This window comes from Ornithorhynchus anatinus, chromosome X1, assembly GCF_004115215.2.
Source record: "Ornithorhynchus anatinus isolate Pmale09 chromosome X1, mOrnAna1.pri.v4, whole genome shotgun sequence".
NCBI classification, from domain to species: domain Eukaryota; kingdom Metazoa; phylum Chordata; class Mammalia; order Monotremata; family Ornithorhynchidae; genus Ornithorhynchus; species Ornithorhynchus anatinus.
In genome coordinates this window covers 49,703,550-49,719,540 of record NC_041749.1, presented here as the reverse complement: position 1 = coordinate 49,719,540, position 15,991 = coordinate 49,703,550, and the positions used below count along the sequence as shown (strand labels likewise).

Here is a 15,991-nt window from a genome sequence, read left to right as displayed (position 1 = left end):
ATGTACTCGGCTCTGTATCCCTTAGAAGCACTTGAGGTTCACCCCACCCTCATCCCTGCAGCACTTACGTATGAATCCTTATACTCTGCCATTTCTCTTATATGTAATTTATTTTCATGCCAGTCTCCCCATCTAGACTCTCAGCTCCTTGTGGACAGGGATCACATCTACCAACCCTATTGTATGTTTCCAAGGGCTTAGTCCAGTACTCTGCAAACATTAAGCCCTCAATAAATACCATTGATTGATTGATAGTTGGGAACTCATGAAAGGGCAAAACAGGAGGATTCATTGATGAGTTGCCCATTACAGAGGAGCACTGTATTTTGTCCAAATGACCCCAAGTCACATTCTACCCAAGGATGAAGGTGGATGTAGTGTGGAAGGGGCTGGATGGGGGCTATAAAGATCCAGGTCAGTCCCCTGATTTGATGGATGCCTTTTTGTACTAGTGACCACCTCTGTCTGCCCCTTCCTCTCTGACCTTACAACTACCACCCCGCTACCTGCTCTCATCAACCCCTCCGGATTACTCTAACAGCCCCCCCGGACTCTAGCTTCCCTTTCTTCAGTCAATATAGCTGTGCATATTATCTTTTTAAATGCAGATTGGAGCACACCGTTCCCCTTCCCTATGGCTCCTTATTGCTTCTCTTCAAAACCAGCCTCCTGACTATCAAGCTTCAAGTCTCTCTACCAACTGGCTCCCTTTTATCTCCTGGGCGCTCTTCTTCTCTTCCTCCAGAGCAAACCTCTTAAATGAACCTTGCTCTTAACTCTCTTGCCTCTGTCTTTTTGCTCATGCCTTTTACCCTGGGCTGGAACATTTTCCCCATTCAGCTTCACAAAACCACTTCCTTCCCCTCCTTCAATACCCACTTAAAGTCACATCCTCTAGGAGGAACTCCCTGATTTCTCTCCCCATATTTCCATTAGATCCTCAAGGGCAGGGAGTGCATCTTTCACTTTTGTGTATGTGTCCCAAGCACTATAGTGCAGTGCTTTTCAAAGAGTCAACACTCAATAAATATTATTGATACTGATCATCAGTCCCATTTTCCTTAAAATAGGAATAGCAGGATGGACTTCCCGCCTTTCTCCCAGGGTTATGGTGAGGATTGATCATGGCATAGATCATCTCTGGACCAGCAGAGCTGAAGAGAATTGGAAATTTTCCTCATTGGAAATTTAATAGAGTAGAGTAGGTGATCATTAGTCCTTGATCTGGAGGATGCCTTTCCGTGGGGATTGGTTTAGTTTGTCTTTTTCTCCCTAAGGTGTAGTCATATTGGATACCCTGGAGCTATCGCCTAGCCATGTTGTTTTTGTGATCCTACATCCACAAAGTTCTTTGAGCGCCTCAGAAAAAGATGCAATAAAGATGACTGCCTCAGAATCTTTTTAAAGGCTCCCTGCTCAGTGGGGGGAATACAGTGCCAAAGGCATTCACAGATGCTACTCGCCTGCCATCAGAGTCCCTGTTGTTTCCAGCCCTTGCCTCAGCTCTGGCTCTGGTGGTGTATTCTCCAGTTCGAGGTTAGGAGCAACAAGACATTTATTTCCTGCACGCAAGAGGGTTCTTCAGGCAAACCCATCTGGCACCTTTAATCCAACTGACACTTGAGAACTCAGTTATCCAGTTGATATTTCAGGTGGTGATGGATTAGGTATTGTCCATTTATTGTAAGTCAAGTCCCTGACTTTCTGTTGGTCTGCATAATCGGCTGCAATAAATTATCAAGGAACCAGCCGCCCTCAGTTTTAAACTGCATTAATGCCCGTGTAGTCTGTCAATGTCTGGGCCCATTGCTGTGAATAATTGAGTGTGGTGACACAGGCAGGAACTCGGCTAATAGTTAAAATGCTTTTGAATTAAGGCAAGTAATGGAAGCAGGAAAGTGTCTCCTGGTAAATCATAGGTACAGTCTCACCTCGTGTTTTGTTTTGCTTCAGAACAGGGGTGTTTGGGCCTGGCTTCAAAGGAAGGCTAGGTAAAAGACTCTGGCCAAAGTAGTTTTCTCCAAATCATGCCTTCATTGTTACAGCAATGATACTGGTGAGCATGCTAGTGCCAGGGTCAGTCCTGCAGTCTTCTGATGCTTTTGCCACAGTCAAATTGCGGTCTTATTAGGGTAGGTAGGGGAATAAATGTCAGAAAGCCCCTCTGCCCACTCTCATGGCCCAATCACAGGTGTGTATCCCCTTTCTGCTCAGGGAAGGATTAGGAAAACAACCGAGCCTTTGATGAGACATGACACCTGCCTATTTCTGGACAAACTGAAAATTGGTCCAGACTCCCAAGGGTCACTTGGAAATATTCCCAAGGGGATTTCACCCTGCAGTCTGTAGGTCTAATAATTAGTGTTGGCAAGAATAGGGCCTGGAAACCTGAGATCTAATCTCAGATTTGTCACTTTCTGGGTGAGACGCTCTTAGTTCCTCATCACTGAAAGTCCCTAGAAGTCAGGGATCATGTCTGGTTGATTAATTCCTTGAGTAAGTTGTCTACATCCGCTGCCTCCACTTCCTCTCCTCCAATTCTCTCCTTGACCCCTTCCAATCTGGCTTCCGCCTCCTTCACTTCACGGAAACTGCCCTCTCAAAGATCACCAATGACCTCCTCCTTGCCAAATCCGATGGCCTCTACTCCATCCTAATCCTCCTTGACCTCTCAGCTGCCTTCAACACTGTTGACCACCCCCTTTGCCAGGAAAAATTATCTAACCTTAGCTTCACTGATGCTATCCTCTTCTGGTTTTCCTATCTCTTTGATTGCTGATTCTCAGGCTCTTTCTTAGGCTCATCCTCTGCCTCCCACCCCCTAGCTGTGGGAGTCTCTTGAGGCTCAGTTCTGGGGCATTCATTCATTCAGCCATATTTACTGAGTGCTTACTGTGCATACTATTCTCCATCTACACCCATTCCCTTGGAGAACTCATTTGCTCACATGGCTTCAACAACAGTCTCTATGAGGATGATTCCCAAATCACCCTCATGGCCCTGATTATTCTCCTTCTCTGCAGTCTCGCATTGCTTCCTGCCTTCAGGACATCTCTACTTAACCCTCAAACTTCAAACACCTCAAACTTAACATGTTCAAAAGAGAACTCATCATCTTCCCATCCAAACCCCGTTCTCCCTGTGACTTTCCCACCACTGGAGACAGCACCACCTTCCTCCCTACCTCACAAGCCCATAACCTTGGCTCTGTCCATCACTTATCTTTCTTTCAACTCACATAGTCAATCTGTCTCCAAGTCCTGTCAATTCAACCTTCACCACATCACTAAAATCTGCCCATTCTTCTTCATCCTAACTGTTACTATCCTGCTCCAAGCACTTATCTTCATCCCCACCTTGACTACCATATCAGCCACCTTGCTGACCTCCCTGCCTCTTGTTTCTCCCCACTCCAGTCCATGCTTCACTCTGCTGCCCAGATCATTTTTCTACAAAACTGTTCAGTCCATATTTCCCCACTCCTCAAGAACCTCCAGTAGTTGACCAACCACCTCTGCATCAAACAGAAACTCCTTTCCATTTACTTTAAAATGCTAAATCACCTTCCCCGCTCCTATCTTACCTCACTGATTTCCTACTACAACCCAGCCTACTCACGTTGCTCCTCTAGTGCCAACCTACTCACTGTACCTGTCTCATCTATCTCACCACCAACCCCATATCCATGTCCTCCCCCTGGCCTGGGACCCCCTCACCCTTCAAATCTGACAGACTATCACTCTCCCCACATACAAGGCCTTAATAAAATCACAACTCCTCCAAGAGGTCTTCCCCGACTAAGCCCTCATTGCCCCTACTCCCTGTCCCTTCTGTATTGCCCTGGCACTTTAATTTGTACCCTTTAAAACATTTGACATTCACCCCATCCTCAACCCCACAGCACTTAAACTAAATATCTGTAATTTATTTTGAGACATCTCCCCCTCTAGTCTGAAAGTTCCTCGTGGGCAGAGAGCATGTCTACCAGAGCTGTCATATTGTACAGTGCTTTGCACATAGAAAGTGCTCAATAAATCCAAGTGATTGATTGATTCAGCCCCCATTATAGCATCATGGACATTTGGGCTCTTAAATGCCTGTTGATGATGCTAACAGCTGTTACCTGGGAGACCAGTGCCCAGATTTCAAGGTTGCAGATTCAAGCTCATTTATTTATTTATTTATTTATTTAAATCACATCTCCTCCAAGAAGCCTTCCCTGACTAAGGCCACAGTGATCCTTGTGGGGAGGGAACATCGCCACCAAATCTGTTGTATGGTACTCGCCCAAGTACTACAGTGCTCTGCAAACAGTACATGCTAAGCAAATGTGATTGATCGATTATTATGGCTTCCTTAGGGGTCTTGTGCTTAGGCGGAACACTCCTGGGAAGTACCCTGCATAGTTCTAGACCCACTGGTTCAAAACCCTTGATCCAGGTGACCTTCCAAGTTCACTTTCAGCTCAAAGCCTCTGCGATTCTCTTTAACCTGAGACTGCTTACAGAGTTCTCTTTCTTCACGTAATCAACTGTCACCCCAAGAGTTTTCCTGCCTTTTATGGCACTGGGCAGAGCTTGAGCAATACCCTGAAGTATTGAGCCTAGATGTGTGGGCTAAGCAGCTTTCCAACTCTTCCTGGCCCCCTCTGCCAACTGGCCTGAATCTAGTAGGTGAAGTGCCTCCTAAATAGACAAGAGGCAGTGCAGCAGTTGCACATCCTTCTCCCAAGTCTCCCTTTAATTTATCACTTTTCATTGTGTGATTAGGCACAATCTCAATCGCAACCAAAAATGTTGATTGCTTCCCACCAACCCCGATACAAGCCTTCTGGCTGGCAAGCTATTGGTTCCCTACTGCATGAAAACACTGTCCCGTTGATTTGCCTGGCCTGGGGACATGTATCATGCGGGGCCTCCATCTCTCCCCATTGTGCTGTCACACAGCCACCCTCCTTTGACTATTTGCTATTTGAGCTCGGCTGAGCCCAGCCGGGGTGGAGGAGTTGAGCAGTAACCAGCTGTCCACTATTTCTGCTCTTATGGCTTAGTGAGCAACAGCATCTCTCTTACTTTGTGATCCTTCAGCTGCCCAGATGCATCCAGATGCTTCTCTTTCCTTCACCTCCCTCATTCAGGCTCCCGAGTGGCCTGGTAGAAAGAGCATGGTCTGGGAGTCAGGAGACCTGGGTTCTAATCCCAGCTCTGCCACTTGTCTGCTGTGTGACTTTGGGCAAGTCACTTACCTTCTCTGGGCCTCAGTTTTCTCATCTGTAACATGGGGACTCGATACCTGTTCTCCTTCCCCCTTAAGGCTGTGAACCCCATCTGGGACATGGGCTGTATCTGACCTGATTATTATCTAACACAGTAAACTCTTAAGAAATGCCTCAATTACTGTTTGTTGATCCAGATCCTCTTGCTTGTCCATGGGTTCTCCTCTTCAGATCATAGCATTTCGCTGATTCTAAGAAGCAGTTTGTGATCATCTGCATGTTGTTTTGGGGTATACGCTCTGAAAGTGCAGTTATCAGCATCTAGAAGTTCCAGGATGAGTTATTCAAGGACTTTTGATAATGTTCTCCACCTGTTGAGTTTCCCAGAGGATCAGATTCCTTACTGTGTTCTCAAGCATTCATGGCATAGTAGATAGAGCAAGGGCCTGGGAGTCAGAAGGTCATGAATTCTAATCCTGACTCTACCACATGTCTGCTGTGTGACCTTGAGCAATTCACTTCACTTCTCTGTCACTCAGCTACTTCATCTGTAAAATGGGGGTTGAGACTGTGAGCCCCAAGTGGGACAGGGACTGCGTCCAACCCGAATTGCTTATATCCACCCCAGCGCTTAGTACAGTGCCTGGCACATAGTAAGCACTTATCAAATACCATAATTATAATACATTGCACAGGACTGAGCCTACTTAATTCCACAGGGGATGGGGAAAGAATCCGACAAGGTTCTTCCAACTCTGACAAGGGTTGCTATGTCATTGTGGAGTAATCTTAAAAATCAATCAATCGTATTTATTAAGCATTTTCTGTGTGCAGAGCACTGTGCTGTGCGCTTGGGAGAGAAGAATATAACAAAACTGGTAGACATGTTCCTTGCTCAAAAAGAACTTACATTCTAGGGGGGAGAGAGGTGTCGATATAAATAAATTACGGATATATACATAGGGGCTGTGGGGCTGAGGGGTGATGGTCAATAAAGGGCACAAATTCAAGTGCAAAGGAGACAACAAAGGGAATAAGAGAAGAGTAAATGAGGGCTTAGTCAGTAAAGGCGTCTTGGAAGAGATGTGCTTTTAACAAGACTAAAATAGACAAATCCTGATAAACTTTTCAGGAGTCAAACATTTTCAGTAGTTGCCATAACCCCCATTCCCTGATGGTATCAAATGCTTCCTGAAGGTCTTGATGAACCCTGAATGAAGATCTTGATGCTGTCCCTTGCAATTTGCCTGTATCTGATTGCCTCCTTACATTTTTACCGTACCTATTTCCTATTTTTCTGGCTGTCTCCTTACCTTACGTTTGTCTTTCCTGCTAGAGTGTTCACTCCTCATAGGGAGGGAATATGTCACTTCTTTATTCTGTACTTACCAAGCACCTAATAGAGAACACTGCATCAAGTGGGTGCTCAGAAAATGCTACTATTACTATTTGCCATCTCACATGCATCACTTATCCCAAACTAAACTCTTAGCTCTACCTCACTCCCACCTCTCCCATCTCCAACCCATTATGCAGGCTCCTTTGGTGTGGAAGTTACTTCCCCTCAAATCTGCCAAACCACATTCCTCTCCAAATTCAAAGCCTCCCTAAAATATACCCTGACCCCACCCCCCGATCAGATCATTGAGCCATTCATATTCTATTGCCTGTTCACCCTAGAGTATATATTATGAGACAGTTGGCTGGGGTTAATTCTGCATGCCTTCCTCGGGAGCAGATACTGCTAGACCCACACTTGGCTTTTTACATTGTCCATGAAAACTATTGAAGTCTTTGCACATATGAATTTCACTATAATCAGAATAATCTCAGGGTCAGCATGTCCCAAGAGAGCTTGGAAGTGATGGTGAGTTGAGGAAACTGGAAGACATATTTTAAAATTGGAAAATCACCATTCAAGCCCTGGGAACCAAGTGCCTACAGCACAAAAGAAAGCCATAGGGCAGCAGAGGGCCCTTTCTCCCAACCTCTTGGCCCCCGGATTTGCAATTGACTTCTACTGCCGAGGTCATTCCACCATGATGGAAATGGCCTCCGAATCGAGATCTCCAAAGAATATGGTGGGCAGCAGGGAAGCAATGGGGAAAGTTGCATCTCAGCCATTATTTTCCCTTTCCATTGCTGGTGCCTGCTTCCATGGCCTGAGCAGCATCAGTCTGTTACTAGAGAAGAAAGTAGCTGCTGGGTGAGTTCTGTCTGTATGTGCGTATGTTTGTGTGTGTTTTTCTGTATTTATGTGTGTTCCTGTACACTTCCTCCACTGCCGGGTTCGTGCTGCAAAGCACCGTTGGGGGAAATCCAGGCACCAGACTGGCTTTGGCTCCCTCAAATTCCTCATTCCAGGGACATAGTAAGTGCTTAACAAATACCGTCATTATTATTATTATCATAAAATGAAAGGAGAGTGAGTGCTTTAAAGCCAATGGTAAGGAGTTTCTGTTGATGTAGAGGTGGATGGGCAACTACTGGAGGTTCTTGAGTGGGGAAACATGGACTTTTTTTTTTAAACGATCCATGCAGCAGTGTGAGGGATTTGGAGACAGCCCGAGTATGTGGGTTGAACAAGAGATGAGTCAAGGAAAATGCCAAGGTTGCAGGCTTGTGAGACAGGGTGGATGGTGGTGCTGTCTACAGTGATGGATGTCCTCATGGGGAGGACAGGGTTAGGGTGGAAATATGAAGAGTTTTCTTTTGGATGTGTTCAGTTTGAAGTGTCAGTGGGATATCCAAGTAGAGATGTCCTGAAGACAGGAAGGAATATGAGACTACAGAGAAGGAGACAGATCATGCTGGAGAGGGGGATTTGGGAATCATCTGCATAGTGATAGTAGTTGAAGTCATGGGAGTCAATGAGTACTCTGAGGGAGTGGGTGTAGATGGAGAATAGAAGGTGACCCAGAACTCAGCCTTGAGTGACTCCCACAATTAGGAGGTGGGAGGCAGAGCCTGGAAAAGAGACTGAGAGTGAGCAGCCAGAGAGATAGGAGAAGAAACAGGAGTGGATAGTGTCAGTGAAACCAAGGTTAGATGTTTCCTGGAGAAGGGGGTGGCCCACGGTATCGAAGGTAGCTGAGAAGTCAAGAAGGAATAGGATGGAGTAGAGGCTGTTGGATTTGTCAAGAAGGAGCCTGTTGGTAACCCTGGAGGGGCTCTATCCCCCCAACTGCCTCTTCATGAGTTCTGCACCATCTAATCATTAAAGTACCCTGAACTTCCCAGAGTACTTTTGTTCATACCCTATTACTTAAGCAGTCATTTGTATTCATGCCCCCTTTGCTTTTTTCCTCCTACCTGCATTTTATTTTTGTGTCCTTCTCCCCTGCTTCACTCCCCAAGGGCAGGGACTGTGTCTGTTAATTTGATTGTACTCTCCCCAGTGCTTAGTATATTGCTCTGTGCCCAGTAGGTGCTCAGTTAATACCATTCAGGTAAGCAGCTTGGTCTAGTGGGTAGAGCATGGGCCTGGGAGTCAGAGGACCTGGGTTCTAATCCTGGCTCTGCCACTTCTTTGCTGTGTGACCTTAGACAAGTCACTTCTACTTCTCTGTGCCTTAGGTTCCTCATCTGTAAAATGGGGATTAAGCTGCTGTACTCCCTCCCACTTAGACTGTATGCCCCACATGGCGCAGGAACTATATCCTACCTGATTATCTTGTATCTATCCCAACATTTAGTATGATGCTAGGCACATACTACTTAAGTAGTAAGTACTTGATAAACACTATAGTTGTTGTTATTATCATCATTATTTTTATTTCAGGTGTCCTTGACCTCCACCACATCCCACTCTCTTTGTCTTACCATTGTCCCAAACTATCTGTGTCTATGCCTTTCTCTCTCTGTCCCTACGTGGGTCTCTTTCTCTCGTTATCTCTCTCTGTCTCTCCTTCCCCCCTATACTTTTTCTACCTTTTTGGTCCTGCCCTCCCTCCCACTTTGACCTTCCCGAAATCCAGTCACCTTATTTTTATCTGTATTTCCAATAGTGGACAAATAGGCAAGGGGCCTTTTCCGATGAGGCCTTGGAGCAGCATATGCTGTTTACACATGTTTTTTTCTGCCTTTCTAAGAAAAGTGATGTTTCATTAGCATTTTCATATAACACACTGGACAGCCTACAATTTTGTAAGAGGAATAGCACTTATGATTTAATTCATTCAGGAAATGTACCCAGGATGGGCTAATTAAGTAGTCCAGGAGAGAGGCAAGTGCATGAAGTTTCCCTAATGCAGGAGAGCCTGACTGAAGCCGGACTTTTTAATGGACTCTCCTCGACACTCCATTACCCAAACCCATCAACCTGCTTTAGTGTAATGAGGTTCCGCTATTTCCTTCATCCCTAACAAGCTCTCTGGAGATGGGATTTCTTTTATACCGGATTGTTTGGTCCTGCAACAAGTGCTGCAAATAAAAAGAGCTCTAATCAAAAGTCATAGGTTGCTGATGGCTTCTCTGTCCCATTCTCCTCTCAAGATGGAAAAATCTGTGTTGCCCCCTGGACATTTGTTCCTTAAGAGTGCATTAGGGTTTCTTTTATGGCAAAACATGTTCAACCCTCTTCATGAAAAGGGTCCTATGAGGAGAATGGCTACCCAAACGTGAGGAGAAGCAACAGAAGAAATGTTTGAAAACTGTGACCAAACAAACCTCAGTAGCAGAAAACATAGCCATCAGCCAGTGGCAGTGGAATGGCTCTTTTAAAGCCAAGACTTTGGAAAGATTGTGATACCAAGACATATTTTTAAGTAAAAGCCATACCAGGCCCAGCTAGGGACAAGTGCATCAGCACAGCAAGGCACAATCAGTTCATATGCACAATGTGAAATGGGCCCCCAGTGACACTTTGCCCTTTCAACCACAACTTTGTGGCCACATGGGCACACATGGATAAAATATCTCTATGAATCTGAAGAACACCTCTCCCTCTCCACACACAAAAAACAACACACATGCCACTGCTTTAGCACTAAGATAATCCTGTAATCAAGCAGGGAACTCAGCCCTGTTTTCCTGAAGAGACCTAATAAAAAAGAATCAAGGACTGTGGCTGTGATTCCAAGCTCTATCTTCCTTACTGGTCCTATATGCATCATGCCATCCTCTTCACTAGAGGTCTTTAAGAAGAGGAGAGATGGCGTAAAATCAACCCCTGCCCTGGAGGCAGGAGATTGGACTAGTTGACCTCTTGTGGTCCTTTCTCTCCCAGTGATTTGGTTTATCCTTGAGGTTATAAGGAACCTCAAATAAAAATAGTTGCAGAGAAGATATATGCTCTGGGATGTGGTGCCTTTGACAGATCCCCAGATTAACCCCAAATGGACTTTGCTGATGGTCATTTGCTGAGGACACTCGAAGCCACTAATCTTTTTTCCAGAAGGATTGAAGCTGCTATTCTGGCTGTTTGCTTAGACTTTTTCCAGCAGAGATCATGTTTGTTCTCTCTGAAAATGGCAAACTGTCCCCAGAGGTCAAATAGTAAATGCTTCCCCAATTTATTCTAGTTTAAGTTTTATCACTGTCTCTGGTCAGAGTCATTTGCTTCAGCACAATCAGCCCTGAGGGGAGCAGCTCCTTCTCCTGTCATCCACCAAAGCCAGTGAGACCATTGCAGCCGTATGATTTCCAAATTAACCTGCGTAAGTGCTGGCTGCTGAGGCTAATCACAGGCAATGCTTTGGCAGTGTGGGGAGGGAAGTTGGATTGTTCTGCTCCCCTTGGGGTTGTCTTATGCCGTCGAGGAGTTTCCGACCCATGGCGACACCATGGACACATCTCTTGCATAACGCCCCCCTCTCCATCTGCAATCGTTCTGGTAGTGTATCAATAGAGTTTTCTTGGTAAAAATCCAGAAGTGGCTTACCATTTCTGCCTTCCGCGCAGTAAACTCAGGTCTCTGCCCTCGACTCTCTCCCATACCACTGCTGTCCAGTGTGGGTGACTTTTGACTTGTAGCAGATTGCCTTCCATTCGCTAGCCACTGCCCAAGCTAGGAATGTAATGGGTATGCCTCTGCTTGACCCTCCCTCCAGTAGCTGAGACTGGTAGAGGACTGGAAATTCTCCAGGTGTGACTGGAAATTCTCCAGGTGTGACCCTGAGAGGCCTCTGGGGTTAGTGGACTTTGTTTTGTGTGTGCTTCATTTTCAGAGTGGTCATACCAGCTAGGCAGATGCATTGATCTGCTAGGCAGATCTTTTCCACTAGGGTTGCTGCTTCTGTGATACCTTATCCTAAAGATGAGGGGAAGAGCTATCAGCATGGAACATCTTAGTCCCTTCCAGCATAGGTATCTAAATGGATCAGGTATTGCCTGGAGACCATCCTGGGTAGTTGAAAACAACAAAATGGGAAATAAAACGATGTTGGTGTGCACCTGTTCAAGAAAGCCAAACCCAGATGGGCTTAGCTAACAAATTTCCGTTATGTTATTCTCTCATCCGAGATCAGTGCTTTCATTCATGACCTATCATCACCCCCAGAGAGCTGGCAGTTCTTTGGAGTCCTAACTCATCAGGCATACGCTGATGCCTAAAGCAGTACACTGTCCTGAATAGATTGATCATATGATCATATGGGATAATAATAATTGTAATTATTATGGGGGCAGGTGTCCAAATCAGATTGGACACAATCCCTGTCCCGAATAGCACTCACAGTCTTAGTCCCCCTTTTACAGATGAGGTAACTGAGACACAGAGAAGTGAAGAGACTTGTCTGAGGCCACACAGCAGACAAGTGTATGAGCCGGGATTAGAACCCAGGTCCTTCTGACTTCCAGGCCTATGCTCTATCCACTACTCCATGCAGAGCCAGACCACCACAACCCATGCTATCTTCATGGAGCATGGAGAATTCTGAATTCAGTCTTACCCACACTTAATATTTTAGGCACACTTTGGATTTCTGAATTTGGTCCAACCCATACTTAATACTTTGGGCAAACCTTGGCTTAGGTGAGTCCGTAGGAATCAGCCTCACAATTAAACTGCCAAGCCCAGGAGTGGCAGGTAACAGATGCCATCCTTTGTAGATCAAGGACTCTGAGAACCGCAGTTGCTCTTTGAAAAATTAGTGTACTGAGAAGCCTTACAAGCTGTTTCCCTAAGTCGAACAATTTATAGCATCTGTCCAACTTGGCCTAGTTTTCAACTCAGACCTTTTACATCATATGGTGAAGATTATCTTGTTGGATCGTGGAAAATTGAGAGCAAGTATTCAAATCCAGCCATTATCTCTTAAATGTGAACTTGCTGATGAAGGGTGCCTGTCTTTCTGTTCTGTATTCAAGGCCAAGTACAGTGTGACCATTTACCAAATCCTTTGAGGTTACCATAGTTATGCAACTAATAATGAGGTAAAATATGGGGCAAAAAAATGTGATCTGGTATGTCCAATTAATGTTCAATTATGGTCAATGGTCAATTATGGTCAATGCTTATGGGCAGAGAGATGTCTGCCGATTGTACCACCACCCATTGGTGGTATATATTGGATGCTTACAGTGTGTAGAGAATTGTACTAAGCACTTGGGAGAGTACAATGCAACAGAGCTAGTAGTCACATTCCCTGCCCACAAGGATCTTACAGTCCAGAGGGGGAGACAGATGTTAAAATAAATTATGGCTATGTTCATATGAGCTGTGGAGCTGAGGGTGGGGTGAATATCGAGTGTTGAAAGGGTACTGATCCAAGTGCATGGGCTGCACAGAAGGGAGAGGGAGTAGGGGAAATGAGGGCTTAGTTGGGGGAAAGCCTCTGGGCTTAGTTGGGGGAAGGCCTCTTGGAGGATATGTGATTTTAAAAAGTCTTTGAAGCTCATCTCTAAGCCGTAAATTCTTTATGGACGGAGAGATGTCTGCCAATTCTGTTGTATCTTACTCTACCAACTGCTTAGTATAGAGCTCTGCACATAAGGGCTCAATAAATACCACTGATTAATTGATTTGAAGGTGGGAAGATATTTTGCACTAGAAATTTTGTTCCCATTTAAAAAATGGTTAACCCACTCTGTATCCATGCTGCCCACAGCCAAAGAGGGGTGGGTGCGTAGGTCGGGGGGGAGGGGGCAGGGTCAGAGGGCATGTGAACCCTATACTCGGGATGGCATACTTAGAGCAACCCTATCCCAGCATGATATGCTGCCCCACAGAGAGCCATGGGGCCAGTGGAGATGAAGGAACCCCTCTGACAGTTTCAAGGCTGAGCTGGGAAAGTGCCTCTTGGAGGCCGCCAGCTCACTATTCCCTTGGCTTGGTAAAAACTATAGGGAGTAGGATAGAAGAGGTTTGTTTCCCCTTTTTTTCCCCATGAAATGCACATTCCCTAGGGCAAAGAGAGTATACTGAGTGAGAAGCAGTATGGAAGCATAGCCTAGTAAGGAAGCAGTGTGACCTAGTGGAAAGCGCACAGGCCTGAGAGTCAGAGAACCTTTGCCATGGTACCACTGTGTGACCCAGGACAAGTCACTTGACTTCTCTGTGCCTCATTATCCTCAATTGTAAAATGGAGATGAAATACCTATTCTCCCTCCCTCTTAGACTGTGGGACAGTGACTGGGTCTGACCTAATTGTTTTGTACCTACCCCAGCTTTTAGTAAGCCTATGGTGCTTTGCACATAGTAAACACTTAACAAATACCATTATTATCAAATCAATCGTATTTCCTGAGTGCTTACTGTGTGCAGTGCACTGTACTAAGCGCTTGGGAGAGTACAATATAACAGCATTGGCAGGCACATTAAGTGAAGTAATATTCTGAATTATAAAACACCTTCTTTGTAAGAAATGTAGTAATCAAAGATATTGGTCTCCTCAGTCTACATATTGAAAAGATGAGGTACAGAGAGGTGGTGACTCTAACATGAAGTCCCAAGCCAGTGTCTAGTTCCCTGGACTCTCCTAGCTGCAAACTCCAGCATAACCTTAACCCATACTCCAGGAACCAAGAATTCCCTCACTTTCCCTATTTTCCCTCAGGCTGCCTCTAGTAGCCAAATCCCTTAGCACATTTTGAAAGTTCTCTCTCCACCTGCTCTCCACCAGGACTGGCACCTCTGCCTTAAGCTTTGCACAGTAGGAGGCAGGACACTCAAACTCAATATGTTCTCTGCTGCTTTTCTAGCACCCTTTCCCCATTTTTCCAGCGCCATGGAAAATGGAAACGCCTCAGAGGAATCAAACCAATTTCAGAGCAGCATTCTACAGTTGACCAAGAAAGGCCTTTAGCCATTGGGTGGAGCAAGTCTTCCTTGGGACCTCTAGAACAGAGTTTAAGTCTTAAAAGAATGAGCACGTAAGTAACCTCCATTTCCCCACAAGCCTGGTTGTGAGAAATCAGGGCTTTAGAGGCAATCAACAACATTGATTATGCACCTACTGTGTGCAAAGCCCTGGAACGCATGCTTGGGGTAGTTTCAGAGGAAGCAAGAAATATACATCTAGCCATAAAAAAAAAAACCCAATCATATGAGAAGTAGCGTGGCTTAGTGGAAAGAGCACAGGCTTGGGAGTCAGAGGTCATGAGTTCTAATCCCGGCTCCGTCATTTGTCAGCTATGTGACTTTGGGCAAGTCACTTCACTTCTCTGTGCCTCAGTTACCTCATCTGTAAAATGGGGATTAAGACTGTGAGCCCCATGTGGAACAACCTGATAACCTTGTATCTATCCAGCGCTTAGACCAGAGCTTGGCACATAGTAAGCGCTTAACAAATACCATCATTATTATTATTATTATTATTATCCTAGGCATTTAAGCCTAAGGTGATCAGTGAGGTTGGCCCTGGGCTCTGTTCATGGTTCTGGGCTACATTGGAGCTGTCCTTTTCTGGGTGTCGAGTCCCCAGGGAAGTTGTACTGCTACATTGTAGAGTAACTAGGTCTCTTTCAGTCACCATTACACACTTTTTGGAGTTTTCACCTTTAGGCTGAAAGAGCTGGAAGCCGAACCCAAGTGCCTTCCAGAGCCTTCTCTGGAGCTCCCATCAGAGATCTCCACCCAGCCTGTTCTCCAAGAGAAGAAACATAAAAAGTCAGGAAAAGCTCGAAAGAAAAAAGGACATTCAAAGAGATCTTAAGACCACCACCTCTGGGAAGAGCTGTTTCATCAGCTCTCCCATCCATATCATCAGTGTTGGTTGGGTGAAACTCAAAACTGTGCAGTTGTAATTTCTGACAGCTGTTAGCAATAAACTCAAGCTTATAAAAACCATGAATAGCCTTGCTAGGTTGATCTTGATCTCTTTCACTAAGGTTCAACAAGGTTATTCTCCTGTAGGGTGGGTCCCAGAGTTCTCAGACTAGCAGCAGCCACCAAGAGAAAGAATTTCACTGAAGGAGCCAGAGTGTTTGATTGGGGAAATTACAGTCCCTGAGAATTCTAGGCTTCCTGCTGACCAGGCCCATTGATTAGCAGAAAGTCTCATTGGTAATGAATTTTCAAGGTTGTAATATGTCACTTAGGGCTTCATTTCATGTTCTCACAAAGGCCCAAGGTAAAAAGTGACACTGCATTGAAAAAGATCTATTGGAAGAAGTGAAGGGACTAATTTGGATTCTGCTTATGGAGAAGTCTCCCATCCAAGAGGAATGAACATAGGAAGCTAACTGCTTTTGTGGTGCCCTAGAACAGTTCTCTGGGAGGAGAGGAGAATGGAGGAGAAGATGAGGGAAGAGAGAGGAGGAGGGAGGGAGGGGAGGGAGAAAGGAGAGGAGAGGCGATAAGAGGGGAAGAGAGGGGATGAGAGGAAAGTAGAAGAG

At 45.4% G+C, this 15,991-nt stretch overlaps 1 protein-coding gene across 5 annotated transcripts in view; it reads left to right on the top strand.

Annotated features, from left to right (window-relative positions):
- The window catches only part of CX1H3orf20 (chromosome X1 C3orf20 homolog), an 84,195-nt gene extending 68,748 nt beyond the window's left edge, over positions 1 to 15,447 (top strand). For 4 of the 5 annotated variants that reach the window (XM_029049878.2, XM_029049877.2, XM_039910403.1 and 1 more), the window contains 2 exons: positions 14,357 to 14,527; positions 15,159 to 15,447. In XM_029049878.2, the coding sequence (XP_028905711.1) occupies positions 14,357 to 14,527; positions 15,159 to 15,309 (322 nt within the window). In that variant the 3' untranslated portion in view covers positions 15,310 to 15,447. Of the gene's footprint in view, positions 1 to 14,356; positions 14,528 to 15,158 lie in introns of those variants that run through there. The other variant, XM_039910404.1, reaches the window with a different exon arrangement.
- The last annotated feature ends 544 nt before the right edge of the window (positions 15,448 to 15,991 follow it).